This window comes from Podarcis filfolensis (assembly GCF_964270895.1).
Source record: "Podarcis filfolensis genome assembly, chromosome: 8".
In the NCBI taxonomy this organism is placed as follows: domain Eukaryota; kingdom Metazoa; phylum Chordata; class Lepidosauria; order Squamata; family Lacertidae; genus Podarcis; species Podarcis filfolensis.
Window position 1 is genome coordinate 81061761 of NC_139611.1, and position 27617 is coordinate 81089377.

Sequence of the window (27617 nt, forward strand, 5' to 3'; positions counted from 1 at the left end):
CGGTGCTCATCTTGCTTTATTGGCCGAGGGAGGCGGCGTACAGCTTCCAGGTCATGTGGCCAGCATGACTAAGCCGCTTCTGGAGAACCAGAGCAGCGCACGGAAATGCCGTTTACCTTCCCGCCGGAGCGGTACCTATTTATCTACTTGCACTTTGATGTGCTTTCGAACTGCTAGGTTGGCAGGAGCAGGGACCGAGCAACGGGAGCTTACCGCGTCGCAGGGATTCGAACCACCGACCTTCTGATCGGCAAGTCCTAGGCTCTGTGGTTTAACCCACAGCGCCACCCGCGTCCCTCTCTTGTCCTGCCATATGATGCCCCAATTCTTCCTGACACAGTGCATATGGAAGGCTTGGAGATGTCACTCCTGTTGTGTAGAAGCTGCCCACAATTCACTTCCATAAATGTGTGCTCAAGCCGCTTGGGCCTTGGTATTGGTCATCAGCATCACATTCTCCCATACAAATGCACGTACAGTGGAAATAGCGTCAAAATGCCCAGTACATTAGGGGAAATTGCTTTGCAAAATATGTAAATCAGGAGAAATTACCGTATTTTTCGCCCTATAGGACGCACTTTTCCCCCTCCAAAAATGAAGGGGAAATGTGTGTGCGTCCTATGGGGCGAATGCCGGCTTTCGCTGAAACCTGGAGAGTGAGAGAGGTCGGTGCGCACCAACCCCTCTCTCTCTCCAGGCTTCACGGACCTCTCCGCAAGCAGCGGGAGCCGGCGCTGGGCTCCCGCTGCTTGCGGAGAGTTGCCTGCATGCTGAAGCCTGCGCGTGCTGAGCTCAGCGCGTCCAGGCTTCGCACACCTCAGCAAGCAGCGGGAGCCGATGCTGGGCTCCCACGGCTTGCAGAGAGCTGCCTGTTTGGGGGCTGGGGTCGGGGGAAGCTCGGGCTTCCCCCGTCCCAGCACCGCGCCTGGGGGGGAAAATAATTTCCCCCCTTTATTTCCCCCCAAAAAAACTAGGTGCGCCTTATGGGACGGTGTGTACTATAGGGCAAAAAATACGGTACATAGAAACGTGCATACAGTATTTGGAGAAATTCACACTAATGAGCTGATGAATTTTCAGGCGTTCTGTTTTTGTCGTGCAAACTGATGCAAAAATAGGGAGAATGGGAAATGAGAAACAAACGTGGACAGCTCTGCACGTTCCTAGATTCAGCTCAGCCCATCAGGCGTCCACACATCCTGCTCACGGCTTTGAATGAGTCGCTCGTGGTCATTCCAGTGTTTCTTGCATCTACTCCTGGACATTGAGAGAAAAGAAGTATCCCTTATATTGTGAACTGCCCTGAGATGTCCGGATGAAGGGCAGTATCATACAAATTCAATAAACAAAACAATAATTTAATTCTTTGCTGGTATGACAAGGGAAAAAATATGGGAGTCTCCGAACTCTGAATCAGTGAAATAAATGTCTTCTTCCTGACTCACATTCCAAGGAAGGAAGGTGATCTCTTCCCCACCACAACCACCACCACCACCTCCTCCTGCTCCTCCTCCCTCTTCTGCAAGCGTCTAACTCCATCCCTCGCCGAGCTTGAATTTCTACTTGACACCAAGTAATTATTATTTTGATTGGAGAAGGTTCCACTTTTAACGCGGCTCAGGGTGTTACTCACAGCATTCCACCCCCTGCAAACTCATGGTAGCAACCGAAGGCATGTGAGGGATTAAATAAAGAAGCCAAATGGATGTCTGCACGTGTGTGTGTGTGAGCCAGCAGAGCAGGAGGACACAAGAAGAGCTGGGGAAGAGGGATCTTCCATGAGAACAGGAGAAGGACAGTGAGAGCAAGGATCAAGAGGTTTAAATGAATTCGGAGGGGAGGAAAACCCAGGCAGAGGAGATCACAAAGGTAGGAACATCCGCAACTTTTATCACAAAAGACCTTGGAACAGCCTTGGCCAATCTGGAGCCTTCCAGGTGTTTTGGACTGGCTGGGGCTGATGGGAGTTGTGGTCCAAAACATCTGGAAGACCCCAAATGTTTGGCAAAGGCTGCCAGAAGAAGGGCATTTTTCACGTTCTGTTCCAAGCCGCTGTGTTTTGAGCAATCATATCTCCTATCTGAGATATATCCTGCACTGGGAGCCATTGCTGAAAAGTAGGCTGTCCATTGCCAGGTGATGAATGAAACGCACATCTCAGCTTATGATAACCTTTAAACTTTATTTAGTTAATAGGGGGAAATTTGCAGGCTGCTAAGCCTTAGCAAAGGGACACAGGTGGCGTTGTGGTCCAAACTACTGAGCCTCTTGGGCTTGCCGATCAGAAGGTCGGTGGTTTGAATCCCCACGACGGGGTGAGCTCCCGTTGCTTGGTCCCAGCTCCTGACAACCTAGCAGTTCGAAAGCACACCAAAAAGTGCAAGTAGATAAATAGGTACTGCTCTGGCGGGAAGGTGAATGGCGTTTCCATGTGCTGCTCTGGTTTTGCCAGAAGCGACTTAGTCATGCTGGCCACATGACCCAGAAAAACTGTCTGCAGACAAAAGTCGGCAATAAATAAAACAGATTTTAAAAACCCAGAAATCTGATACTGAACAGTTTCAGGCTGTTTAGGGTTTAATATCCAGCATATTTAAAGAAAGAATGGGTTTATTCTACCAGATGCTTACAGGTGAAATATTCCTCCTAGCTCTATTAAAACTGATGGGCTTTGAATGACACTTGAGACTTCTGCATTGAATGAATGCTCCCATGCACTTTCTTCAGATTAACACAGCCCTAATATATCAGTACAAATTGTCCTTATTTATCAAGCGAAGACTCTGCATTGTATACAACGCTGCACAAGCTGAGTTTTGCTCTTACAACAGGACTGCTGTTTCTTCCCATCCCACTGTGTGCTACCCAAATCTGCTCTTTGTGTGTGGGTGGGTGTCCTCCAATCGCCTGGAGTGGATTTTGAGGGGCTGGAGGGGAGGGGAGTTGAAGAAGACGGTCTGTTGCATGAACATATGAAGCAGAGCTGCAGAATCGGATCAAACCCCTTGTGTTCTGATACCCACCTGTGCAAATAGTACTGTTATACCAGGGGTAGGGGGGCTTGTGGCTCCTCAGATGTTGCTGGACTCCCAGCTCCAACCACCCCTGACCACTGAATTGTTCTGTCTGGGGCTGGAAGGAGTTGATGGCAGCTGGGCCACCGGTTCCTCATCCCTACAATATATTGTTACGTCACTAGGTGGCACTGGACTACAGACAGTGGCCTCAAAGTTGGGCAGCTTTCAAAGGGGATGAGTCAAAATTCCTGGAGGAAAAACTTTCAGTGGCAACTAATCATGTAAGCCTCCTGAATCAGAGGTAGTTGTACAACTGTACAGTAAAAACCATTTTTAAAAGTTAAAAGCAGACATGAATCATGGTAGAAATACGTGTTCTTAATTGCCTGCATAGGCCTGGAGGAATAGAAAAGTTCCCAGCAGGCGTTTAGAAGTTGAAACATTTGAAACATTTATAAAAACCACCCTTTCTCCAAAGGTGTTTGGGGAGACTTAAAACAAATATATATAAATATCATAACACAAACAGTATAAGCAGGATGCCTCTGAATGTCGATAACTGGAGGGCAGCAGCAGGGGGCGCCGTTGTGCTCATACACTGCTTGGGGGATTCCTAGGGGAATCTGGTTGGTCACTACGGGAAATGGGATGTAGGGTCTAGGCAGGCCTTTTTTCTTATCTAGCTACAGGATCTCCTTTCTTTTTTTATATAACTGACCCCAAAAAAATGATGTTTTACAAAGGGACGCATGCTTTATCACTATATATGATTAACATTCCCCTCCCATCTTATGAGTTTGCTAATACGTATGATACTAATACTATTAAATTATTACAGACTGAATTTATATCCTGCCCTTCCTTGCGAAGGAGCCCAGGGCAGCTTTACTTATCGTACAAGCGTCCCCTCACTTACGCAGCCCCCACACGCATAAGTGAAATCACACCTAGTGGGGAGAACCCTCTAAACACCCTCTCTGTTGCTCTCTTCAATCTATACCAAAAATACTGTATCCAAAATTATCCGCAACTAGAATCAAAGCTCTGGGGCTGGCAGGAGGCCAGAGGGCGTGCGGGAAAGCGGCTGTGGTAGCTGTGCTACCCCGCACATCAGCTGTTAGGCAGGGAGGCTGAGCAGTGCAAACAAAGCCCTGCTGCACCTCTGGTCTCTTCGGGGCTTCCTCTGCCCTCACTGATGTCTTCTTCGGGCTCCAGGGAGGGTCTCCTCGCGAGCCACAAGGACTCTCCAGCTCTCTCCCGCCGTTTCCAGGCTTGGATCGAATTATTTCATTTCTTTCCCAGTACCCTGAGCATAAGCCGGCGTGTGTAAGCGCAGGGGGCGGGGGCCTGTAGTCACCAATGTATTTCTGATGGCTTGATGAACTTACTCACAACCCTGGTATTCAAAATAAAACCATAAAGCTTAAAAAAATATCTCAGCCCGTTCAGTGTTTCGGCCAAGGACACAGCCCCTTCGATTCTTCCTTTTGTGTCAGATGGCAAAGTAACAAGGAAGACTTCCGTAGATTAAGGCAGGGATGGGGAACTGGATTATGAGCTTTGATAGGTGTGGGTGTCGCTGGCCACCTATCAGTCACCTGATCTTACAATTACATCCGGTGACCTTTTTGACCTGCTGATGATCAGGGTCTTGTGAAGCCCCTTTCAAAGCCCTATCTTTGATCCCAGGCACCTCCAGGCAAGGGGCTGGAAGTTTTCCCTCTTTGGAAAGTCAGCCAGTGTGGACATTGCTGAGCAAGATGGAACAATGGTCTGACTCAGTGGAAGGCAGGTTCCTATGCTCCTATCTTGGCTTATAAAGCCAAGTTATGATTGTCCGGATGCGGCCGCTGCGAGAAGCCTTGAAAAATGAAGGCGCCATATGAGCTGCTCCTCAGATCAGCGGTGGAATGAGGCAGCCATTTCCACCCAGGAATGCGTTTGTCACAATCAGTTTTGCTACAGGTCAGCTTCCGCTAAAACCTAAATTATTCGTCTCGCTATCCACTGTGTCTGAAACTAGCATTATTTGTGTAATTAACCACTTCAGCGGAGGAGAAACATAAAAACCAATGCAGTAAATAATGTAATTATTTGCATAGCATTTGCGGACTAAAACAGCAACAACACCCAATTATACCATGCATATTCAATCGGGCAATTTCCAGTACTGACCTCCGTCAGTGGTTTGCAATTTGCATTCCTGTTTCCATTTCCCCTCATTCCGGGAATTTGAAAGTTGAAAAATTCAATGTGCCCCAAGTCTTACAGTCTGCTGTGGCAAAGTTACTAACTTATGAAAGTTCATGTAAGTTACGTTGACGTTTTGTTATTCCACCCCGTTCGTTTCAGCGCAAAGGAAACACAATGCATTTGGGGAAGGGGAATAAGCACAATCAGTTATGTATCATTTGCATACGATTTGCAAGTGCCAAATAGATTGATTTCTCTTTGGGACACCTGTTGGGGCGCCTGGGTCCACGCTACAAATTATAGGGAGGCCTAATGAAAAGGACACGGTGGCGCTGTGGGTTAAACCACAGAGCCTAGGACTCGCCGATCAGAAGGTTGCTCGGTCCCTGCTCCTGCCAACCTAGCAGTTCCAAAGCACGTCAAAGTGCAAGTAGATAAATAGGTACCACTCTGGCGGGAAGGTAAACTGCGTTTCCGTGTGCTGCTCTGGTTCGCCAGAAGCGGCTTAGTCATGCTGGCCACATGACCTGGGAGTTGTACGCCGGCTCCCTCGGCTAATAAAGCAAGATGAGCGCCGCAACCCCAGAGTCGTCCACAACTAGACCGAATGGTCAGGGGTCCCTTTACCTTTACCTTTAATGAAAACGAAAGCTTCTTCTTTAGAAAGACGTGTGTTAACACAGGAGACTGAAATAATCACAGAATTTGGCAGAGGCTGGTTTCCTGCCCTCGGGCACCACGGCACTCGCGTGAACCCCGTGTCCCTTACCGGCGAGGCCAAGTCCGCCCCCACATTCCCCCCGCCTGTTGCAACCCGGCCCATGAAAACAGGTCAGGGGAGGTTTGAGGGAGCTCCTGCAATCCTCAGCGCGCAGAAGAGGGGTGGAGGCTGCGAGGAAGGAATGTTCCCCAACTGCCTGCCTGCCTCCTCTTTAAGTACCAGGAAGGATCCTAAAGGGAATGAAGCACGATTCCCTCTCAGAGCTACGACGAGAGCATCTGGAGCAGCCTTCTCGGCACTTCCGAGTGCCGAGGCCACATGAGGATTTTTAGACCCTGAGAAAGTTTGGCTCTGCTGACATCCAAAGGCCCTTGATATGATCTAGGGTAAGTCTGGAGATGCTTCTGGGTTTGCGGCTGTCCGATGGGAAATTTGGTAGGACCTCAGATACACCTCGCCACATATGCCCTTTGGGCGAGTGAATGCAGCCGGCCATTTAAGCGAGGCGTCACCCTCGGAGGGCGAAAGGGCTGGTCATCCAATTTGGCAGAGTGGCGTGCCCACCCTCAGGCACAGTTTGTGGTGCTGTCCAGAAAGGCGTGAATAATCGGTTATTAAGGGCGTCCTATATTTTACCTAGGGATGCGGGTGGCGCTGTGGGTTAAACCACAGAGCCTAGGACTTGCCGATCAGAAGGTCAGCAGTTTGAATCCCCATGATGGGGTGAGCTCCTGTTGCTTGGTCCCCGCTCCTGCCAACCTAGCAGTTCGAAAGCACGTCAAAGTGCAAGTAGATAAATAGGTACCGCTCCGGTGGGAAGGTAAACGGCGTTTCCGTGCGCTGCTCTGGTTCGCCAGAAGCGGCTTAGTCATTCTGGCCACATGACCCGGAAGCTGTACACCGGCTCCCTCGGCCAATAAAGCGAGATGAGCGCCACAACCCCAGAGTCGGCCATGACTGGACCTAATGGTCACGGGCCCCTTTACCTTTACCTATATTTTACCACTGGAAGTGGATACACCACTCGGGCAGGAGGACTGTCACCAAAATGTAATGGAGAAGGGGCCCCTGGGTAAGGCGGTTGTTCACGCCACGCTGGCAAACAGAGAATTCAATTTTACCGCGCTCTAGCTGCTTCCTCACATTTCCGGCCAGGCGCCGAGAGGTGGTAGAATTCTGCCCACAAGACCAGAAACACGGAGTAGTAAATTCCCCTTGCTCTTTTCGGCAAGACAGCACAGGGCGACCAGATTACCACTGCATGGGAGTTACGATACAATACGATCATCTTTATTGTCATTGTCCCATACAGAACAACGAAATTGAAAATCTACATCAGACATTCAGAAACCAACAAGCCTGCTATCCCAGCTATCCCAGCCTGGTTAGCCCCCTAAAAACTCTGACACCCCGTAATTAAATACAATATACTCCCATAGAAACTACCTTACACTGGGTGTAAATGGTCATCTCTTTGCACCCAGCTGTGACCTTGGCTTGCAAGTTAGGCTGATGATGATGATGATGGCAAAATGGCTTTTTCTTTCCAGGTGTCCTCCACACCTCAGCCAGCCGCAGCTCCCATTAACTTGTGAGCAAGGTCATAGAATCGCAGAGTCAGAAGGGACCATGGTGGTCATCTAGTCCAACCCCCTGCAATCTTTCGCCCAAAGCGGGGCTCAAACTCACAACCCCTGGATTAAGAGCCTCATGCTCTACCAACTGAGCTAAATGAAATGAAGTTTCCCCAGCCAGTAACGTGGGGGGGGGGGAGACTTCACCTGCTGTATTTCTGCCTGTCCCACACCTGTTTAAAAGCACAGGCCAGCCTGAATAACGGCTAAGCCTGAGCCATTCGCCCGGTGCTTGTAGAGTCAGGTATGCAAATGTAAAGATATTTGTTATTTTTGTATTCTGAATGTTTCCTTGCTGCTTTTCAACCACACTAGCAGTAGAGGGCAGCAGAGGAGGATGAGAAAGCAGGAAATTCTCTCTTAATCGATAAGCTCTCGTCACTGGTAATTAAAATCCTGGCGTCCCATAATGGCCCTGAAAACTGGGACGCCTCCTCCGCAGCCTTAGTCATGCTCCATTCTTCCCAGCTGGAAAGGAAAGACAGCAGCTGAGGAGTGTGGCTGCCACACCTGATTTTCTGAGTGTTTTTCTGTCAGTCTGTAGCATTTCCAGCTGGTGCGGTTAATTACACCTTTGCATCCTTTTACATCACCCAGCTCTGATGAGGCCTGACCACTCTGAGCACTTAAAACTTCCTTTGCCTTTTCCCTTCTCCTTGCCCTTTTCCCTTATGCTCCTAACAGGAGCATAAGAACCGTACTTCATTAGACCAATGTCCCCATCAGTCCCTGTTTCCTGCTTCCAACAGCGGTCAGCTGGTTTTCTTTCTCTCTTTTTTCTCTAGTTTTGTTTACATATTTATTAGGGCTAACTGAGGAGAAATTGAACGTGTGTTTTAATCATCTTTGATGTCTCCTGATAGATTTCATTACAGAATAAGGCACCCTTTGGGCATTCCCAACAGAGATGGAAAAAAAAGTCCCTTTATCCCCACAGCCTCTCCAACTATTTGGTGATGTATTGCAAGCAATATAAGATAGTTGAATGGGTATACAATGTATAAGATTTAAGGAACATTCTCTCACATGTGCAGATACAGTGGTACCTCGATTTAAGAACAGTCCTGTTTACGAACAATTTGGTTTACGAACAGTTCAGTTTACGAACTCTGCAAAACCGGAAGTAGTGTCCCAGTTTGCAAACTTTACCTCAGTCTAAGAACAGAATCCAAATGGTGGAAGGGCACCAGAGGCAGGAGGCGTGCCTCGGTTTAAGAATGGTTTCGGTTTAAGAATGGACTTTCAGAACGGATTAAGTTCGTAAACCAAGGTACCACTGTCGTTAATTGTGTGGCTTATTATTTAAGTGGGTTTTTTAAAAAACAAAAATCTAGTCTTCTATTTGTTTTTTAAAGATCCTCAAGGTAGCATACAAGAAATTAAAAATCTACTATATTTTTTGGGAAAGTTGTTTCTCTGTTTGCTTTTGGACATGTCTTAAGATATTGTAACCAATTTTTGCACGATGGTTCCTGAGATCAAGGACTAGGTTTTCGTCTGTGGATGCCATTTTGATTCAAGATGGAGGACTGAACCTTTAGCCACTGGTTTCAAAACTGCACTGATATGTCGGTTTCTTAGAATTCCCAAGCCATGCCTATTACAATGTTGCTAGTACACAATACACAATAAAATGATAAGGTATAGACTAAAGCAGCAACACAGAATAAAACCAGCAAATGACGTAAAAGTCATGACAGTTAATGTCAAAGATCAGGAAATTTTTATTTTATTTTTGGGGGGCTGGAGCCTATATGACAATAGTAGTTGACAGAGGGGAAATGTCCCTCGGGAGGGAATTCCAAAGCCAGGGAGCTACCACAGAAAAGGTCCTGTCTCTCCTGTAGTCACCTGCCTAATCTCTGGTGACGAGGGAACTTGGGCAAGAGCCTCCATTGCTCAAAAGCCTACAAGGCAAGAGGCATCCCCATTGCTTGCTTTCAGCATCTGGTGTTTGCAGGTTAACTGCCTCTCCTCATGGAGGTTCCACATGGAGTGATCATTGCCAATGCAGCTGTTCAGTGGAACCTCCAGGGTGAGATGCAGTTTACCTGTCTGAGTTGGGGACAGTTGTCACCCACCCTGTTCTGTTTATGAGCTCTTGGGGGGGGGGACTTCACCAATTCAGCTGGACGCTATGTTACGTGGATCTTTGTCTGATCCAGCAAGGACTTCTTCTAGCCTCCGATGTTCCTCAAAAGGAAATAAAGCATTTCACAATCTGATCTTAGTGCCTCACGGGGCCTTGCCAGGCTATTCACAAACACATGACGGCCTCACCACTGCGTTACTCACGGCGCGATTGCTCCATGGCGTTTTTTCACTGCACAATAGAGAGTGCCAAGTCATTTGAATACCTAGTACAGCAAACTAATTGATTTAGGGCGCCAGCAGATTAAATACAAGCTTCAGAACACTCTTAAGCCTCGTAGTCGTTGCCAGGCAGTGAAGTCTGCACCCAGATAGATGTCTGGACTCGTATCAGGCAGTTTCCCATCTGCCTAACTGGCCAAGTCATTGCAATCTCTTCCTAACCCCAGGACTGAGCTGTGGGTGGCCAGCCGGACGCCGCAGCAGCAGGGAAATGACAGCCCAACTGACTTGTTTAATTCCACGTAGAAGAAAATGAAAAGCAGCCTCCAGCCTTTGTGGAAATGCATAAGATAAATGGTGTAGTCAGGATTCTCCTCAAGTGCCAATAATACAATTAAATAGCTTAACAAGGCTACCTGTATTTATGTTCAGGAAGTTCCCTGCTCCCTTAGGCACACTCAACACAAAATTTATGGATAACAGGCCTTAAACGGTTGCCTGAGATAGTGGGCTACTTCCTTCTCAGCTACCTGAGCTGAAAGAGGTGTAATATTATGCTTTAGGCAACCGGTTGCAGGGGGTGGGCCAGTGGTGTGGGGAAAGTGTGCATACGAGTGTCAGATCAGCTACAGTTACACAGTCCTTGAAAGGATGCTCACAGTAAGCGGTGGATGAAGGACAGTTTTGGTTTCTCTCCGTTTCTCATTTTCCCATCAGGGTGCACTAAAATAATAATAATAATAATAATAATAATAATAATAATAATAATAATAAAGCCCTAATGAGAACTCATCAACATTTTAGTGGGAATTTCTACTAATATACACATTTTTATGCAATCTTTACCAGATTAAATTAAATTAAATTAAAGCAACTTCCTCATATATAATACATTTCTGCACATCACTTTAACATATATATGAGCCAAAACTGAGAGGCAGCTTCTCCAGCTCCAGCCCTACTCTTGCACAGCTCCCATTCATTTCAGTGGGAACTTTTCAATGGACTGCGATGCGCAAGTCGGTGTTAGAAATGCGACAGCAGAGATCATTCTGCGTGCAATTTAAGGGTTAATTCTGTGGTACTCTCAACTAGCCAGGAGGGGGGCAGGAGGAGCTGTTGCTTAGCAACCAGTCAAAGTGGCATCATCTTTGTTGCAGTAGCACAGGCTCGGATTGGCTGTGTAGTTTTGAGGGAGATTGAGCTCTGCGTGCTTTGTTGAATGTCTCACTGCTTTGTACAAGGTCTAATGTAAGGAAAACAAAACCTCTCTGTCCTTTTACACCGGTGTTTTCTGTTTGTTTGTTTGTTTTCCAGTTCCCTCAGTAAAGTGTTATCAGGACTTCTTTTCTCTCTGGACCCCGCCGGCGTTATCTAAGTGACTTTGCTAACCGCCCGCGCTGCCTTTTCCCCAATCTGCCAGCGCCGCTCTTAATGACACCCAGTATCCCTTGCCTTAGCCAGAGGCAGCCCTCCTATATCTTAAGACCCCGGGATCCTTCTCCAGACGTTTGGAAAGGCCTCGCTGCCTTGAGAGATCTCAGAGCCTTTGCTCCTTTCTGCATCCTATCCATCCCTTCTCTTCGTCACAAAATAGAGCACACAAAAAAACCAGATCTCTGCAAAGCTCCGCAGGACTCCAAGGCCTGGGAACGAAGCCCATCCTAGGAAGAAGCATCCCATTTGGGGAAAAGAGAATTCCAGAAGTTTTCAGACTTGTCCATAACTTAGGCCAGGTTTTGGCTAACTTTGCCACATGCAATTCACGCCTTACACTATCAAATGTTTGCCCAGAGTCCAGGTACATCACGTCTTCTCAACCAATTTTTTTTTGTTTTAGGGTGGTGGGGTGCGGCAAAGCAATAAGAGAGTATCGTTTCTTCCCATGTTTGTTTTTAAACCATGTTCTCAAAATGTCATTACGGGAGGTATGGCTGGTACTTGATTTCTAAAAGGGCAAATTCCAGGCCTCAATTCTAAGTATGTTTTGGGAGTGGGGCCAGTGGCAGTTGTTGAAGGGTGAGAGAAAGGCTCTCTGTACATGCACGTGGGGACCTTTATTTATTATAGACCATTAATTGAAACATATCTCGTTAAATGGGGCTAAAATGGAATGGATGTGGCCTAAAGGAGGAGGCAAGGCTTCTAAGTCTGGTAGTACCTGGGAGAGTGATGGCTGCTTATATGGCTGGGTCGGACTCTGTCAGGCTCTTCTCGTTAAGTTTATATGTATAAGTTCCATTATTGTTAAGTTCCAATGTCTTGGTTCAAACCCAAATATGACAGATTCCATTGTGGCTCCGCTCCTCACCCAACTCAACTCCCTTCTGTCCCCAAGTCCTTCTCAAAGGGCCAGTATTTTTGAAATCAAAAGCCGAGCTGAGAGTAGCTATTTTGAAGAAAGGACGACCACCCACGGCAGTCTCCCTCAAAAAGGACATTGCAGCAAGCCCCTTTGCCATTTGCCAAAAGCTCTCTTCCTCTCAGACTTCATATTTTCTGTTGAAGGGCTCTCGATATTCACCAGCGGTGCTGGCTGCTAGTTCGAATCCTGGGCCAGATTTCGCTCGGCCTTTTGAGTTGGCGACTCCAGGCGGGTTCTTGTCCTTGGAGGACTGGATTTGGGCCCCAGGGTGTCCAGTTGCCGATTCTCTCCTTTAACGGGTTTGAATTTTTGCAAGCAGAGCATAATAAAACAAGAGAAATTCCCAAGGCACTCTGCCCCACCCACCCGGTAGAAAGGAGATGAAAGCAGGCAGCAAATGACATTCAACAAATATTTTGCTTGCTTTCCGTAATACATCGGCTCTCCTAAATGCAACAGCCTTTTTCCAACGTATTGTTTAAAAAGAAAAAGGCTCTCTCTAGTTGATATGAGAGCAGGGTTGTGTGGCCTTCCTTGACTCAGCCCTCCTCCGTCACATTCCCACCTCTTCAATAACCAGTCACCAACCATTTAATGCACTGTGGAGCCATTATCTTTCTCAGGTGACTGAGATATTTGTCTTGCTAATTTGTTTTGTTGGTATGCAAGGGCAGATTTCAGGATGCGTTCCAACTTTTTGCCACGCCTGCTGGATATTTCGTTCCGCTCGGTTTTTAACCTTGGGTAGACTGAGGAAACGCGTGCCGTCGTTTCTGTTCCGTCAGCTGTACCTGCCCGGACAGGTACATCGCTGGATTGCTTCCTTTGGGCTTTTTGACAGCAATTCCACCCCCCAAAAAACCCCCAAAAAATCTGGTGGGGAAGAGGGAGAGAATTACAGCCGCATCGGGACACTGACACAACTGCCTGAAATACAGTTTTGGAAAAGAAGTTTAGCTGCCAAAGGCAACTGCTGAGACTGGTCTCTTTCTCTCTTGCAGGGTCCCAACTATCTGGGGACTCTGGTGAGTTTGCCTCCTGCAGCTCCACCACCTCCACTTCCACCTCCAGCTCCAGCTCCTGCTCCATCTCCACCTCCTGCTCCTACTTCTGCTCCAGCTCCAGCTCTAGATCTAGCTCTAGCTCCAGCTCCACCGATGAGCTGCTGCAACGACGAGATCACGAGGTTGCATCGCTGCGAAGATCACCATGACGGAGGCTGCCCATGCTCTGGCGAGGGCTCGCATTGCTCGAACGCAGAATGCCACAGCCGGAAAGGTAAGCCCTTTCCTGAGTCACGGCAGCTGGGTTTGGGTGTAGTATGGGAGAGAGAGGGTCAGGTAATTCTGTTTATTTATTGTTGCGTTCGTACCCCGCCTGTCCTCCAAGGTACGTGTTGAGTTCAGGTGGCTGTGGTTCTCCCTTGCCTGGTTTTATTATCACAACGACCCTGCGTGGTAGGTTTGGCTGAGAGGAGGTGACTGGCCCAAGGCCACTCGGTGAGCTTCGTGGCGGAGAGGGGGTTTCAAACTAGGTACCCCAGGTTTAAATCCCATTGGCTCCCCATTAAAAGGTGTGTTAAAAGAAACAATATACCGTACTTGTCGCTGTATAAGACGCACCAGACCATAAGACGCACCTAGTTTTTGGAGGAGGAAAACAAGAAAAAAAATATTCTGAATCTCAGAAACCAGAACAACAAGAGGGATCGCTGCACAGTGAAAGCAGCAATCCCTCTTGCTGTTCTGGCTTCTGGGATAGCTGCGCAGCCTGCATTCGCTCCATAAGACGCACACACATTTCCCCTTACTTTTGAGGAGGGAAAAAGTGAGTCTTATAGAGCAAAAAATACGGTACTCTAAAAATTGGAATGGTAGGAATTGTTTTCGAATTTCATCTTCCAGTTGTTTAATCTGAGCACCAACAGGACTTCTGTTCTCCGTATTTTGGAACAAAACGTGTATCTCTTTAGCACTTTCTTCAGATCTCCAACAATAGTTTTCTTAAACAGAAACTGAAAAAAGCTGTTTATACAGTAGGCTTCCCACTCACCACCTGAATTAAAAAAAAAAACAATTCTCAGAAGGTTAACTGCCAATTATAATTTGTGTTTTGTTGCAGCGAACAGTTCCTGTAAGTAGGAAGTTAATTAGCGCTTACCTCCGAAACATATTTGAATAGTTATTTCATTAATTAGCACAATACGTCAAGCCTTCAGTTGCTTAACAACTTCTCCTTCTTTTTCAAATACTTTGCAACAAGCATTAGGGCTGCCATTCAGAAGTTATGAATTAATTGCTAGATTTTGCTTCCTGATGTGGCGCTTCAGGTTATGTCAGAAACAAACTCAGATAAGTTACTGAACCCAACTGCCATCATTTTAACAGCTCAACAATTCTCTTTGCAGATTTCCTAAGAACACTTTTTCTATCTTAATTACCTTCAACAATTCCCCATCACATAAGGAAAAAAAAGTCCTTGCATCTAGCATGGATGCGATACCCTTGGGAGTAATATCTTTTAAGGAATATTAATAAAGCAGCCCCATTTTTATAAAATTGATGCCATGCTTACAGTTAAAACTCTTGTTCTTAGATCTATTTCTTTTTATATTTATTTTCACAAGATCCTCAGTAAGAATTTTTTTTCCAAAAAAAAGAAGCCCTTCGTCATTTGAATTCATAGCTGTAATTACTGTATTCATTTGTGATCCACTTCCTAGTCAGTTAGCCCCTTCTTTGAAGCCTATACCTCAAATCCCTAATGTGAAAGAAAGGTTGATGTTCCTGCACTTGAATTTGCATTATTTCTGCTTGATTAAAAAAAAAAAACCAGCAGAAACTGATGCCCAGTTCCAACACCGTCATGGGTTATGCTACTTCAGACTACAGACAGGGGCACATATAAATAAATGCACTACATGGGGGAAAAATCCTTGCACAAAAAACCTAGCCTAAGCTTCCCCTGACATTCTAATTTTGTGTGTGGAGGGAATTATTCCTATGGAAGAGCATTCAATAGTGTGAATCTTTTCCTGCCGTTTAGAATGGTACAGTCCAGACTCCATACACAGACTTGACTTTAGCCAGTTCTTATGCACTAAAGTTCCTATTTCTTTGAGGAACAACAGGCTCCATCTGGAAAAAAACGCTGGAGGAAATTGGCGATTGTGGAGCATTGCACTTTATTTTGACAACAGCCCTGTGAGGTATGTTAGGCCGAGGCGTGGTGCATGGCCTGAGGCCACCAGTGAGAATCATGACCGGATGAGGGGTAGGATTTGAACTCAAGATCTCTCCTGTCAAAGTCCAGCACTCTGTTAATTTAGGGTCCGTCTTAATACATGCCTTGGTCTGAAAGAACATGGGACAGCCGCTTTGTTGAAGCTAAGCAGTTTTGGGTCTGGATGGAAAGCCTTCCTTGCTATTTTATTATTTTCATCATGAAAGTGAGACAGAATATATTGGTGTTTTCCACCGGTTTGGAGCGGCAGCTCTTTTTCTGAGGGGGGGTGTCGCTGTTAATTTTTGCACGCCTGTTTGCAGAGCGTTAAGGAAATTCTGGAATGTAGGTCACACCTGAATAGTAGCAATGTAATTTATGTCTTTTAAACCATTACAGTGGGTGGCGTGTGCGGAAGGAAGGCCTGGATGTTACAGGAACACCCAGGGGAGGAAGTGGTGTTGTGCATCTTGGCATTCTGCGGACAAGAGATGCATTTCACTCCCGCCAGGGCGTACTCTGTTGGTGCTTTACTACCCAGTGCCAACCCTCAAGTATGCAAAATTAGGCTTGGATGCACGTGGACTATTGCTCTAGGGCGGTTCATAAAAAACTTTTTTTAAAAAAATGCCTGCTCCAAAGGTCTTATCTTACTACACCAGGGATTATATAGCTATATCTGAAATTTCACACTGTACTTAACTGGTCTTCTAGAGTTGATCATTATTTTCACTCCAGACAAATTCAATTCCTTTTGCAACATTTTGCATGAAGCGAGTTTTACCTTGATGTTGCATGAGCAGGATGCTTCATTTTTGGTAAACAAGGAGTCAGACTGTAAAATGATTGTTGCTGCAGGATTGTTCGCTCTATAAGACGCACCAGACCATAAGACGCACCTAGTTTTTGGAGGAGGAAAACAAGAAAAAATAATATTCTGAATCTCAGAAGCCAGAACAGCAAGAGGGATCGCTGCACAGTGAAAGCAGCGATCCCTCTTGCTGTTCTGGCTTCTGGGATAGCTGTGCAGCCTGCATTCACTCCATAAGACGCACACACATTTCCCCTTACTTTTTGGGAGGGGAAAAGTGAGTCTTACAGAGCAAAAAATATGGTAACTGGTCTTCTAGAGTTCATCATTATTTTCACTCCAGACATATCTGAAATTTCATACATATCAGTTAATATCTTGACCCTCCTCCACGAAAATAGCTGTTTACTTGGCCGTTTTCCTATGTCGTGAAGGCTGAAATTTCAATTCAGTGGAGCAGGGTCAAGATATTAACTGATATGCATGAAATTTCAGATATAGCTACATAATCCCTAGTGTAGTAAGATAAGACCTTTGGAGCAGGCATTTTCTAAAATATATATATTTATGAACCGCCCTACTATTGCTCTGTGGTACAGCAGGTACTTTATGTACAGAAAGCCCCAGGTATGACCCCGAGGTAGAATTGGGAAAGATTCCTGCCTGAAACCTCAGCACAGATAATTCTAAGCTAGATGCAACCGAGCTGGTGTCAAAACATATTGCTCTGATATAGTCATTTGGACAGCCCTGGACCTCTATGTACACTATCCAGGCTTGCAGCCCAAGGTGGTCACTGCTGTGCTGCTAATGCATTTCACCCCCAGAGGTGCACTCCATTTACTCTCAGCACAGACAGGTGCCAACCAGATGGGCCAATGGGATCCACTGGTATAAGGCAGGTCCCTGTGCTCTTCTGATGGAGAATACCTGTGCAGCGTCAAAAGCCTGCGTGGCTGGGTGGACATGGGGAGTGTTGCCGGACAGGATTTCCCAGAGGCAGAATGCCAGACGCCCTGCCAGGCTTCTCTTGTCCCTGAACGTCCTCATGATTAACAGGACCAAGTGGGAGATGCAACATGAGCAATGCACTACACCCTCTTGTGGCATAGGAATATCTGGAAATGATGTCAAGCAGCCGGAAATTCCAGAGCCAATTCCGCTGTAAGGCGGAATCGCGGGAGATTTAGGAGCCTATCGCCACGTTTCTTCCATTGGAATGCATCTGTGCTATCCCAGAGTCAAAATAATATTAGGGTGCTTTTTTTCTTTAAAAAAATGTTTAGAGGCACTCTTCTTCCGAATCAAGAAAAATCACCATTTTATAGTTGAAATCGGGGGGAAATAAATATAGTAAATGGACAAAAGTACAGAGGGCATGCATTACCTCATGATGGTGAAAAATAGTAATTTTCCTACTCATCTTGAAATACTGCCCCTCAAGGAGGCCAAACTTTCATCAGTAAAACACCACACACCCACATTCCACACTGCTTCACGCATTAAACGCTTGCTTCTGTCTGAGAATCAGGAAACACCGTTAAGGGAAATGAGGCCACCATTGGGGGTAGCAACGGAACTGACGATTCACCTTGCTAGAGAAGAAACTAATTTTTTTAAAAAAAATTAGTTTCTTCTCCTGTTAGGTTCACAAAATGTTTAGGGGTATGTGTACCCCTGCGTCCCCCCCAGAAAAAAAGCACTGGGGCTATGCACCCCAAATGACAAAAACTGTAATGATGAGAAGCAAAAATAAAACAAAAGAAGCTATACTTTATTTTAGCATATTTATATTTAGTGTATTTTAGTATATCTAAGTTTTTAAATATATAAATATTTTTTAATATTTACTTGTAGCAGAAGTGGATTTGCTGCAGTAAAGTGACAGAGTACTTTAACTGCACAAAGCTAAATTTCTGATATGCACTTGAATCCCCTCTGCAAAGTACTGACCGCCTGGAGGCAATATTCATCCTGGTCCTGAATTTTGAACCAGGAATTGTCAAACGACATGTATTCCTTGCTCACAAACCTCACAAACTCCACCCATTGGTAAAGGTAAAGGGACCCCTGACCATTAGGTCCAGTCGTGGCTGACTCTGGGGTTGTGGTGCTCATCTCGCTTTTTTGGCTGAGGGAGCTGGCGTACAGCTTCCGGGTCATGTGGCCAGCATGACTAAGCCGCTTCTGGCGAACCAGAGCAGTGCATGGAAACGCCATTTACCTTCCCTACAGAGCGGTACCTATTTATCTACTTGCACTCTGGTGTGCTTTTGAACTGCTAGGTTGGCAGGAGCAGGGACCGAGCAACGGGAGCTCACTGAACTCCACCCATTGGTACACAACCTAATTATGCTGCAGAAGAAATCTCCAAGAGTCTCTAACAATTAAGGGACTTTAAAGCTCACCTCAGCTTCCTGTTCAGTCACTGAACAGGCAAATAAAAAGCCTTATAAAAAGTGCTTACAGTTACCATTAATTCCACTGAATAATTATCTAAATTTCCAAGATGGTGATGAGGATTCTTTTTTAAGAGCCCTGTAAAAATGGTTCCTCCATGCTGATTTCTGGGCCCAGGAAACGGGTGTGAATGGAATAGGGGCTATCCAGCGTTCCCAATACAACTTCATTTACTGGTACCCTTCTCTTTCATCTTTGTATTTTAATAAAACATTCCAGCAACCTAACTACCGTGCTTGCTCTCACTTAGCCATTATGGTCCTACCTCCTTTAGTCGGAGGGCCTGGGGCTGGCTAAATGGGGAACGCAAAAGCTGTTATGCACATAGCCTTAATCATAAGAGTGCAACTGGCATTTTACTGAACTGAGAGTCAAATAAGAAACGGAAAGTAAAAGTGCAAAGTAGGTTACAATTTAAAGGAACAGTATTGGGGAGCAGTGTTCGTCCAGTGTCACATTTTTCTGCAATATCCCCTTAACCATGACATTAGCAATAAGCTTTGCAAGAGATGAGTTGCCAGATGAAACCTTGCAGGAGCTCAGTGTTTGAAATTAGCCAGGCGCCAGGCGCATTTTGCACCTGGCTTTCAACTACTTGCAACCAAGTGAAGATGGCTGGGAGCCAGGAATGATGGTGCCTGACATCTTTACTGACCTGGCCTGTTTTCACACACTAATACCCCAATTTGCAGAATTCTCTCAATTATATTTCATCTGCACAATCAGAATGAATTTCTCAAACCAAAATGCTTTTTCTGTGCAGCCTGAGCAGGAACAGTCACTTTTAAGCAAAGGGGGTCAGAAAAGGCCAATATATATGTGGACTATCCCTGGATCAAGTGCCTTTTATTCTTTAAAGTTCTCAGCGTTCTTAACCGAGCTCAAGGTTGTCATCTGAACTAGTCATACAGTCAATCATAGTCAATCCATCAAATGGCAACTAGAAATTCTGTTCTGGTGACTGTAACCTTGATTTAAGGAGACATTTGGCACCTACCTTATATATCTGAGTTTCTAACACTGCAGAAACTGCTTTGGAAGGGGGCAGTTTTCATCCCCGCCTTTTCTAGAACTGCAGGCTTTCCTGTTCCCACAGCTACCATTAAAACAGGCTGCCCAATTATGGGCACTTCCAAGCGGTCTCTATTTTCAGCAGGGATTCGGTTACATACTGGCAAACTCACGTTGCACAGTTAAAGCTGATTTGCTGCTCTTGTGCAACAAACCTGCTTCTCTCTTCACCGCACCCAAAATCTAACTTTTTGCACTAAGGAAAGAATCGGCAAAAAGCACTGGGAAGTGTAGGGTAACAATTGTTTCACACAGCATCACCTACTGGTCTTCAGCTGGTCTGATCTAAGGTGGGTTTACCATGCAAAATATATGGTAAAAAAAATTAAGAAATGGGTCCCCAAAGGCATGTCTGGCTTAAAAGTAGGTCTGAAAGGTTTGACGATACCTGATCTAACCTCTCTGAAAACAGATTGCTCAATAAACAGCCAACATTGTCCGACGTCCCTGCAAACTTTGTGCAACCCCATCAGGACGAACGCCAACAGCCAGGTCATCTGAAAGCCACCCTAGTTATCTCCTGCTGTCATATCTATGCTGGTCCACAGTTTACGAATGCTGTATTCTTTTCCTCTCCTCAGATATCCTGACGGAAGATGACATTTACTGCTGCTCCCTTTCCAAGACACTGTGCCACACCTCCACGCCCGTCACAGTGGGCTTTTACTCCCCTTGCGGAAACCGCCTGCATTCGCTGCTTGATCATATTGGAAGTAAGTCCCGGCCAAAAAAAAAAGCATCAACTGGGTGGGGGAGGAATCCAAGTTATTCTTGGGTATTCAGTAATAATAGGGGTGAAAGCCCTGCCCCTGTGCCTCCTAACATGGATTTTTGCCATAAACAGGCCTTTTTCTCTAGCCTGTCCATTCAATCAGGATTTTGTTATTTAAGAGACAAGCACAAATGTACAGTGGTACCTTGGATTACAGACGCTTCAGGTTACATATGCTTCAGGTTACAGACTCCGCTAACCCAGAAATAGTGCCTCGGGTTAAGAACTTTGCTTCAGGATGAGAACAGAAATCATGCTCCGGCGGTGCGGCAGCAGCAGGAGGCCCCATTAGCTAAAGTGGTGCTTCAGGTTAAGAACAGTTTCAGGTTAAGAACAGACCTCCGGAACAAATTAAGTACTTAACCCGAGGTACCACTGTATTGCTCGTTTGCCAATCAGGCTGTCCCACATGCACAGACAATAAAAGTAAAATAGGTACATGCATAATGCATCAGGCCACACTAAAATACAAATTAAAAATTATACAATTACAACTGGCTTACGTGTATTAACATAATATTAACATCTAAAGTGGCATGTAAGTGTTTTCCACTCCCCTCAAGCCAATTTTACAAATTGCACACTCCTAAGTGCTGTGTAGTAATCTGCTCCGGCCAACTCAAAGAGAACTTTTGCTTGACGGGGGAAGTTAAACAGATTCTTCCTGCAGTGCTCTCCCCGGCAATAAGGGGCCCAATTTAACGGCTTCTCGGATCTAAATACAAGGGGGATTCTGATTTTTTAAAAAAGGGTACCAGGTTCTCTACCTTCAGGCATGTACAAAAGAGAGATGATGAGTGAAGGTGTAGAATTATAAAATTGTAGAGTTGGAAGGGAGCCTGAGAAGCATCTAGTCCCACTCCTGGAAATGCAGGAATCACAGGTAAAGAATCCCTGAAAAATGGCCATCCAACCCATTAAGAAACCTTCAGTGAAGGGGAGTCCTCCACCTTCCAAGGGAGTCCGTTCCACTGTTGAACAGCTCTCACAGCCAGAAAGTCGGAATCTCCTTTCTAAGTTGAAAGGAGGAAGGATAGTAGCTGGTCCCGACATCTCACCCCACTTTTGAAAGGCTAATGCCTTTTTGTTCCACTTTGGCAGAATGCATGCACAAGGAAACCATCCGGAGAGAAGAAAATGAGTACAGGAGGACACATGAGAAGCCCCGGATACCGGAAGGATGGAACTACCTGACCCTCCTATGGTACTTGGTGTTCTATGAGCCAGTCATCACAGAGGTTCATCTCAGGAGGAAGAACATTGACTTCATGTTCATAAGATTCAGCGCCTGGGAATACGCCGGCAGTGACAAGCTGTGGGCTGGGCTGGTCACCACCTTGTGTGACCGCATCCGCCACCAATTCGGGCCTCTGCCTCTGAGCTTCTACCACGTGGTGGGGAGCAGGCCCCACTTTGCCTCTGGGTTCAGCCAGCAGGAGTGGAGGCTCAAAAAGAAAGCCTCGTTTGCGGCCGGAGGGTTCCTGACCATCTTGCTAGCTGGCATTGGCCTGGCCACAACCGCGTACCTTGTGCCAGGGCTGAGGGATGGCACCGTCTTGAAGATCCTCGCTGCCTCCTTGGCCAGCGTTACCGGTTCAGGGGCCTTGGTGGCCATTGCTCCGGTGATTAAGCACCTGATCATCAGCCAGAAGAAGAAGATCGAGAGCATGACCAGCAATGAGAAATTCACCAGCCACCTGGGCTTCATGAGCGCTGTGAAGAAAGAGATTGCACTCCTCACCAACTTCGTGTATTACATGGAGATCTTTGAGAGGCGGCGGCTGAGGATTGTCTTTGAGATTACCAACTTGGACATGTGCTACCCAGAACGAGTCATCGGGGTCCTGAACGCCATCAACACACTGCTTTCAGACACCAACGCCCCCTTCATCTTCATCCTGGTGGTGGACCCTTGCGTCATCGTCTCTTGCTTGGAGGAAGCCAGCTGCATGAAGGGCATGGCTGACAACGGCTACCTCTACCTGAACCGCACGGTGACGCTGCCTTTCTCCATCCCGGAAATTGGCCAGAGGGCAAAGCTGCGGTTTCTGCATGAGGCCTTCCAGAGCCGGGAGGACTTGATGTACAACATCATCACGAGAAACGTGGAGCAGGGGATCAAAAGGGCCAAAGGGAAGGACAGGGCCTTGGGAGACATGGAAGCGTCGGCAGAGATGGACCAGCAACAGATTGACGCTCAGGCCGTGCAGTACATCCACGAAGCTTTCCACTGCTTGCACGACGAATTCGATTCCCTTTACAGGTACATCCCAGACAGTATTGTGCAGATGAAGAGGATCGTCAACACCATCCCCATCACTATCCGGCTTATGGCCCAGCAGCATGTCTTGAGACATGCCATCTGCCCCCGGTCGGTGGCGGCCTGGGTCGTCATGGCCAACCAATGGCCTTGCCGCTTGAGCTGGATACTGCAGTGCATGGAGGACAGGCGGCAGTGCCACACAGTGGGCGAGGACGGTGAGGAAACCATGTGGCACGTCTTCGCGGAGAACTGCAAGGAGCTCTTCTCCCATCATACGGAGCTTCACAACATCATGGCGTTGGACAACGACCCCGAACTCTTTGAGAACTTCTTGTGGCACGATTTCCCTTTCACCGTGAAGGAAGGGGAGAAGTACGTGAGGTACACCGTCAACTTGGACCACTCCATAAGGTATCGGATGGGGCAGCTGAGGTCCCTGGCTTCCCTGGAAAAGGACTACCTCAAAGAATTAGCTTCTCTGGAAAAGGACAAAGAGAAGGAGAAAGAAGCAGCTTCCTTGGAAAAGGAGGAGGGCAGAGAAGCAGTCAATTCAGGCAGGATGGTGTAAGGCGGAGGGTTTCCCGGGGTCTGTTGGAAGGTTATCAAACGTTCTGTAATAAGGTATGACCAGTCATGGTGGACAAGCTATTTGAGAGACGATTTTGCCTGCGTTGCCCATTTATCCCTTTGGTGTGGATCAGCGAATGAGTGTCGGCTGTGTTCCCAGGGTGGGGTTTCCCAAACTGTGAGCTTCACCCAGGTGGTTCCACGGTGTGTCAGTGGATTTCTGGCACAGCCGTCACATTTTCAACTGTACCTTTTATTTATTCCTTTGTGTTTTATTGCACTGCAATTTGATTTCTGTGAAACATGGCTGTGACACAACAAAATACAGTACGTAAGAAATTAAAGGAAGCAATAAAAATGCAATTAGAAAAACATACTGGACCACAGCTGCTGAAACGGCAGAAAAACCAGTCAGTGCCCCCACCCCAGCAATTCGCTGACTTCAATGCAGGGTGATGGGGGAGGCAAAAACATCCCAGAATCCTCTGGGAAAGGCACTGGGTATTGTGGCGGACAAGTTTACGGTGGGAAGTGTTTCTTGATGTCTGGGAAGTTTGAAAGCCAATTTACCATCAGCTGAGGAACGCACAGCAATCTGCAGCGGGAGACGGGATTAGGAGAGACTTTGGGCGTTCCCACATGTGATGCAAAATGGGCCACATTTGAAATTCCTTCTGTTCTTTTTGCGAAACTTAATGGAAGCTGTGAATACAGGAACGAATGTGAAGAGAAGGGAAAGGAGTGCTGCTGTAGCCAATGAAGGATTTAGATTTGTGCGACAAGCTGGTTGAATTATTTAAGATGTTTAGAGAAGTTTTGTGTGTGGAGGGAGAATATGGATGCTGAGTGACATCTACAGCAAGGCTGTGTGTATCTCACAAATGGAGAAACAGCAGCTCTGTCTGGCATGGGCTCCAATTCTCTCTCTCTCCCCCCCTCCCCCCTTTTTTGGGCTTTCTTCCTTCTGCCATATCAGTCCCTTTGGACACTGCTGGCAGGTAGGGAAGGGTCAAACCAGTCTTATTTCTTGTCCATGCCACTTTTGTACTGATTCTGTGATGACTCTGCATTCATCTTCTTTAAAAAAATAAACCTGTGCAAGAATTTGCATTTAAATATGAAGTTTTGAATGTATTTTCTCTCAAAGCACACATTTCTACTGTTTTGATACTTCTTTTTTGAGCTAACAAGTGCACCAGAACATTCAGGAAGTATATAAAAAAAGAGCGGATAATCTAGTTCAAATTTGCACATTAGTCCAAGCAGTAAGAATCAGGTCAGGTAATCTGCAAAGACTGAATTCCTTAAGCAGCAGCATACATTATGATATATCAACCCATACTTTATTCAGGTTCCAGCATTTGCTTTGCTTTGCTGTAGAGTTTTGGTTTTTAAAAGGCAGGGAAGCACGCAGCCCTGAGCTGTGCATGTAAAATTTAAAAATGATCACCTTACACCCAGTTACAGATAGGTAGCCGTGTTGGTCTGCCATAGTCAAAACAAAAAAAAATTTTTTTTTCCCTTCCAGTAGCACCTTAAAGACCAACTAAGTTAGTTCTTGGTATGAGCTTTCGTGTGCATGCACACTTCTTCAGATACACTGAAACAGAAGGATCTGGCAACTTCTGTTTCAGTGTATCTGAAGAAGTGTGCATGCACACGAAAGCTCATACCAAGAACTAACTTAGTTGGTCTTTAAGGTGCTACTGGAAGGAAAAAAAAAAATTGTTTTGACCTTACACCCAGTTAGAGAGCCAAGCCTGCAATCCATTGAAGTCAATGGGGCTTCTGAGCAGACATGTATAGGATTTTGCTGCACGTTACATTTGTTGGAATTTCAACGGCCTTTGCTAACCTGGCTCCCTTACAGATGTTTTAGACTACAACATCTGGAGGGGGTTAGGTTGGAGAAGCCTGGTCTAGAATGAAGGAGGGAAGGAGTCGGGCAGGCTTATGAATTTAAGGCTCAGCCTACTCTCCCAAGCAACGCCTCAGCAAATGTTGGGGAAGAACCGCCGCTCAGTTGCTTAGAGCACCTGCTTGGCATGCAGAAGGGCCCCGATTCAATCCCTGGCATCTCCCGGTAGGGCAAGGAGAGCCTGTCTGTCTGAAACCCTGGACAGAGCAGTTGTCCATCAGCCCAGATAATACTGAACTAGACAGACCAATGGTCTGACTCAGGAAAAGGCAACTTCCTGCTGCTGAAAGCTCGCTTTTCTCGTCTCCCAACCCAATGAGTTATGAGCGCTCAAAAAAAAGTGCAGCAGCTTCACTTAATTTAGGTAGCACCTAAATATGGAAACAGCCGCACTCGGGTTGTCAATGACGACATCGCCCTGAGGGAAAGTGGGTGGGTCTCCCGCAATTTGCACCTCAGCCAGTTCCACAGGGCCAATTACCATATTTTTCGCTCTATAAGACACACCAGACCACAAGACGCACCTAGTTTTTGGAGGAGGAAAACAAGAAAAAAAACATTATCAGAAGCCAGAACAGCAAGAGGGATCGCTGCGCGGTGAAAGCAGCAACCCCTCTTGCTGTTCTGGCTTCTGGGATAGCTGCGCAGCCTGCATTCGCTCCATAAGATGCACACACATTTCACCTTACTTTTTAGGAGGGAAAAAGTGAGTCTTACAGAGCAAAAAATACGGTATATCACCAGCTTGCCTCAGATTCATGGCTTGGGCTTACCCCTCGACATGAGAGCAAAGTTAGCCAGCTCCAGGGGCAAAACTAGGCTTTCTTTCACCTCAAAAGTCCTGCACCTCCAAGAATCAACCCAAGGTAGATTCTTTGCCCTGGAGTAACCTGCAATACACAGACACCATTTTACTCATCATTCTGCTTCGACTGTCCACACTAGACAGGATGTGAGCAATCTCTCATCAGATCTCCGTATCGTTTTATTTTCCTCGCAGCATCGGGAGTGAGATTTGGAGCAGAGCCACAGCTCTGGGGAAGGAGGGTTTACCCTTTCTCCCAATGGATATTGAGCCTTGGGGCTCCCAACTCTACAATTCCATGGTTGATACGTTTAGATTGGACGCTGAGGTCCAGCGCCGAGGGCCTTCTGGCGGTTCCCTCCCTGCGAGAAGCAAAGCTACAGGGAACCAGACAGAGGGCCTTCTCGGTAGTGGCGCCCGCCCTGTGGAACGCCCTCCCATCAGATGTCAAAGCGATAAACAACTACCTGACATTCAGAAGACATCTTAAGGCAGCCCTGTTCAGGGAAGTTTTTAACGTGTGATATTTTACTGTATTTTTGGTTTTTATGGAAGCCGCCCAGAGTGGCTGGGGAGGCCCAGCCAGATGGGCGGGGTATAAATAATAAATAATAATAATAATAATTATTATTATTATTATTATTATTATTATTATTATACGGATGTATTGGTGGTTATTGTATTCTCAGTTTGCACTGGTGGCTTCCCCCTGCTTTTCCCTCATTAGAAATAATAAAAAATAATAACGATATGTGAAAGTGTAAATAATAATGATCACCCTTCAGGCAGAACAAGCAGCAAGTTGATAAAGATGGAATGATACCCATTCAGTAATATGGAGGAAAGCAAATGCATAGGCTACTGAGAGCTGATGGTGCTTGTTCCTGCCACGAACGATACCTATGTGGATTCAAGAGCAAGTTTTGCACACAAGCCAGACTGTAGCTAGTTTAATTTATCCCACAGAATTCAATGGGAGCTGCTGAGATGGCTCCATCTGCCCAAGAGCTTCGCCCTGGCCTTGTGTTTTGGTCTTGTGGCTAGAGAATGACAAGCATGTGGCAGAAAGCTGGAAATATCTCTCTCTCTCTCTCTCTCTCTCTGTGTGTGTGTGTGTGTGTGTGTGTGTGAGAGAGAGAGAGAGAGAGAGAGAGAGAGAGAGTGTGTGTATATATATATATGTGCGTGTTAAGGTCCTCAACACAAAGGGACATTGTATTCTGTGTTTCCTGTTCCTTCTCAGAGCTGAATAAAAAAAAATGTTCAAAACTATGTCTCAGAGTCTCCCCTTTCACCAGCAAAGCCTCTGTGTTTCTGTGGGACACTTCTCAAACTAAGATGATCCAGCTTCCATCAGAATACCCACTGGACAATGCACAAAAGAACACAGGAGAAAAACCTTACCAATGCGTACAGTGCTGGGAGTGCTTCTGCCAAATAATAATAATAATAATAATAATAATAATAATAATAATAATAATATCA

General features: G+C 46.2%; 1 protein-coding gene and 2 long non-coding RNA genes across 7 annotated transcripts; 1 reads left to right on the plus strand and 2 right to left on the minus strand.

The window, feature by feature from the left end:
• The first annotated feature begins 1590 nt into the window (after window positions 1–1590).
• On the plus strand, window positions 1591–24525 carry NKPD1 (NTPase KAP family P-loop domain containing 1). 5 transcript variants are annotated; one of them, XM_083627085.1, is made up of 5 exons: window positions 1591–1869; window positions 11196–11679; window positions 13245–13521; window positions 20389–20520; window positions 21681–24525. In XM_083627085.1, exons 2-5 carry the CDS (start codon window positions 11635–11637, stop codon window positions 23408–23410), a joined length of 2184 nt encoding a protein of 727 aa, XP_083483211.1. In that variant the 5' UTR covers window positions 1591–1869; window positions 11196–11634; the 3' UTR covers window positions 23411–24525. The 5 variants fall into 5 exon arrangements, with proteins under 5 accessions (XP_083483211.1, XP_083483208.1, XP_083483209.1 ...); XM_083627083.1 differs by lacking the exon at window positions 1591–1869 and adding an exon at window positions 5888–6317; XM_083627082.1 differs by lacking the exon at window positions 11196–11679 and having other exon boundaries at window positions 1592–1869.
• On the minus strand, window positions 16515–27401 carry LOC310769174. The gene is made up of 3 exons (XR_014551485.1): window positions 26793–27401; window positions 26012–26455; window positions 16515–16531 (listed from the first exon to the last, which is right to left on the minus strand). It is a non-coding gene; the product is annotated as an uncharacterized lncRNA (long non-coding RNA).
• Window positions 24496–25889, minus strand: LOC310769198. Its single transcript, XR_014551516.1, has 2 exons — window positions 25145–25889; window positions 24496–24859 (listed from the first exon to the last, which is right to left on the minus strand). It is a non-coding gene; the product is annotated as an uncharacterized lncRNA (long non-coding RNA).
• Window positions 27402–27617: the final 216 nt, after the last annotated feature.

Excerpts from the sequence above, each read along its gene's own strand:
- NKPD1 (XM_083627081.1), top strand. The coding sequence starts at position 12,906 with ATGCAAGGGCAGATTTCAGGATGCGTTCCAACTTTTTGCCACGCCTGC. Across the intron at positions 13,047-13,244 it reads AGCTGTACCTGCCCGGACAG|GGTCCCAACTATCTGGGGAC; the intron begins GTACATCGCTGG and ends TCTCTCTTGCAG. Across the intron at positions 13,522-20,388 it reads AGAATGCCACAGCCGGAAAG|ATATCCTGACGGAAGATGAC; the intron begins GTAAGCCCTTTC and ends TCCTCTCCTCAG.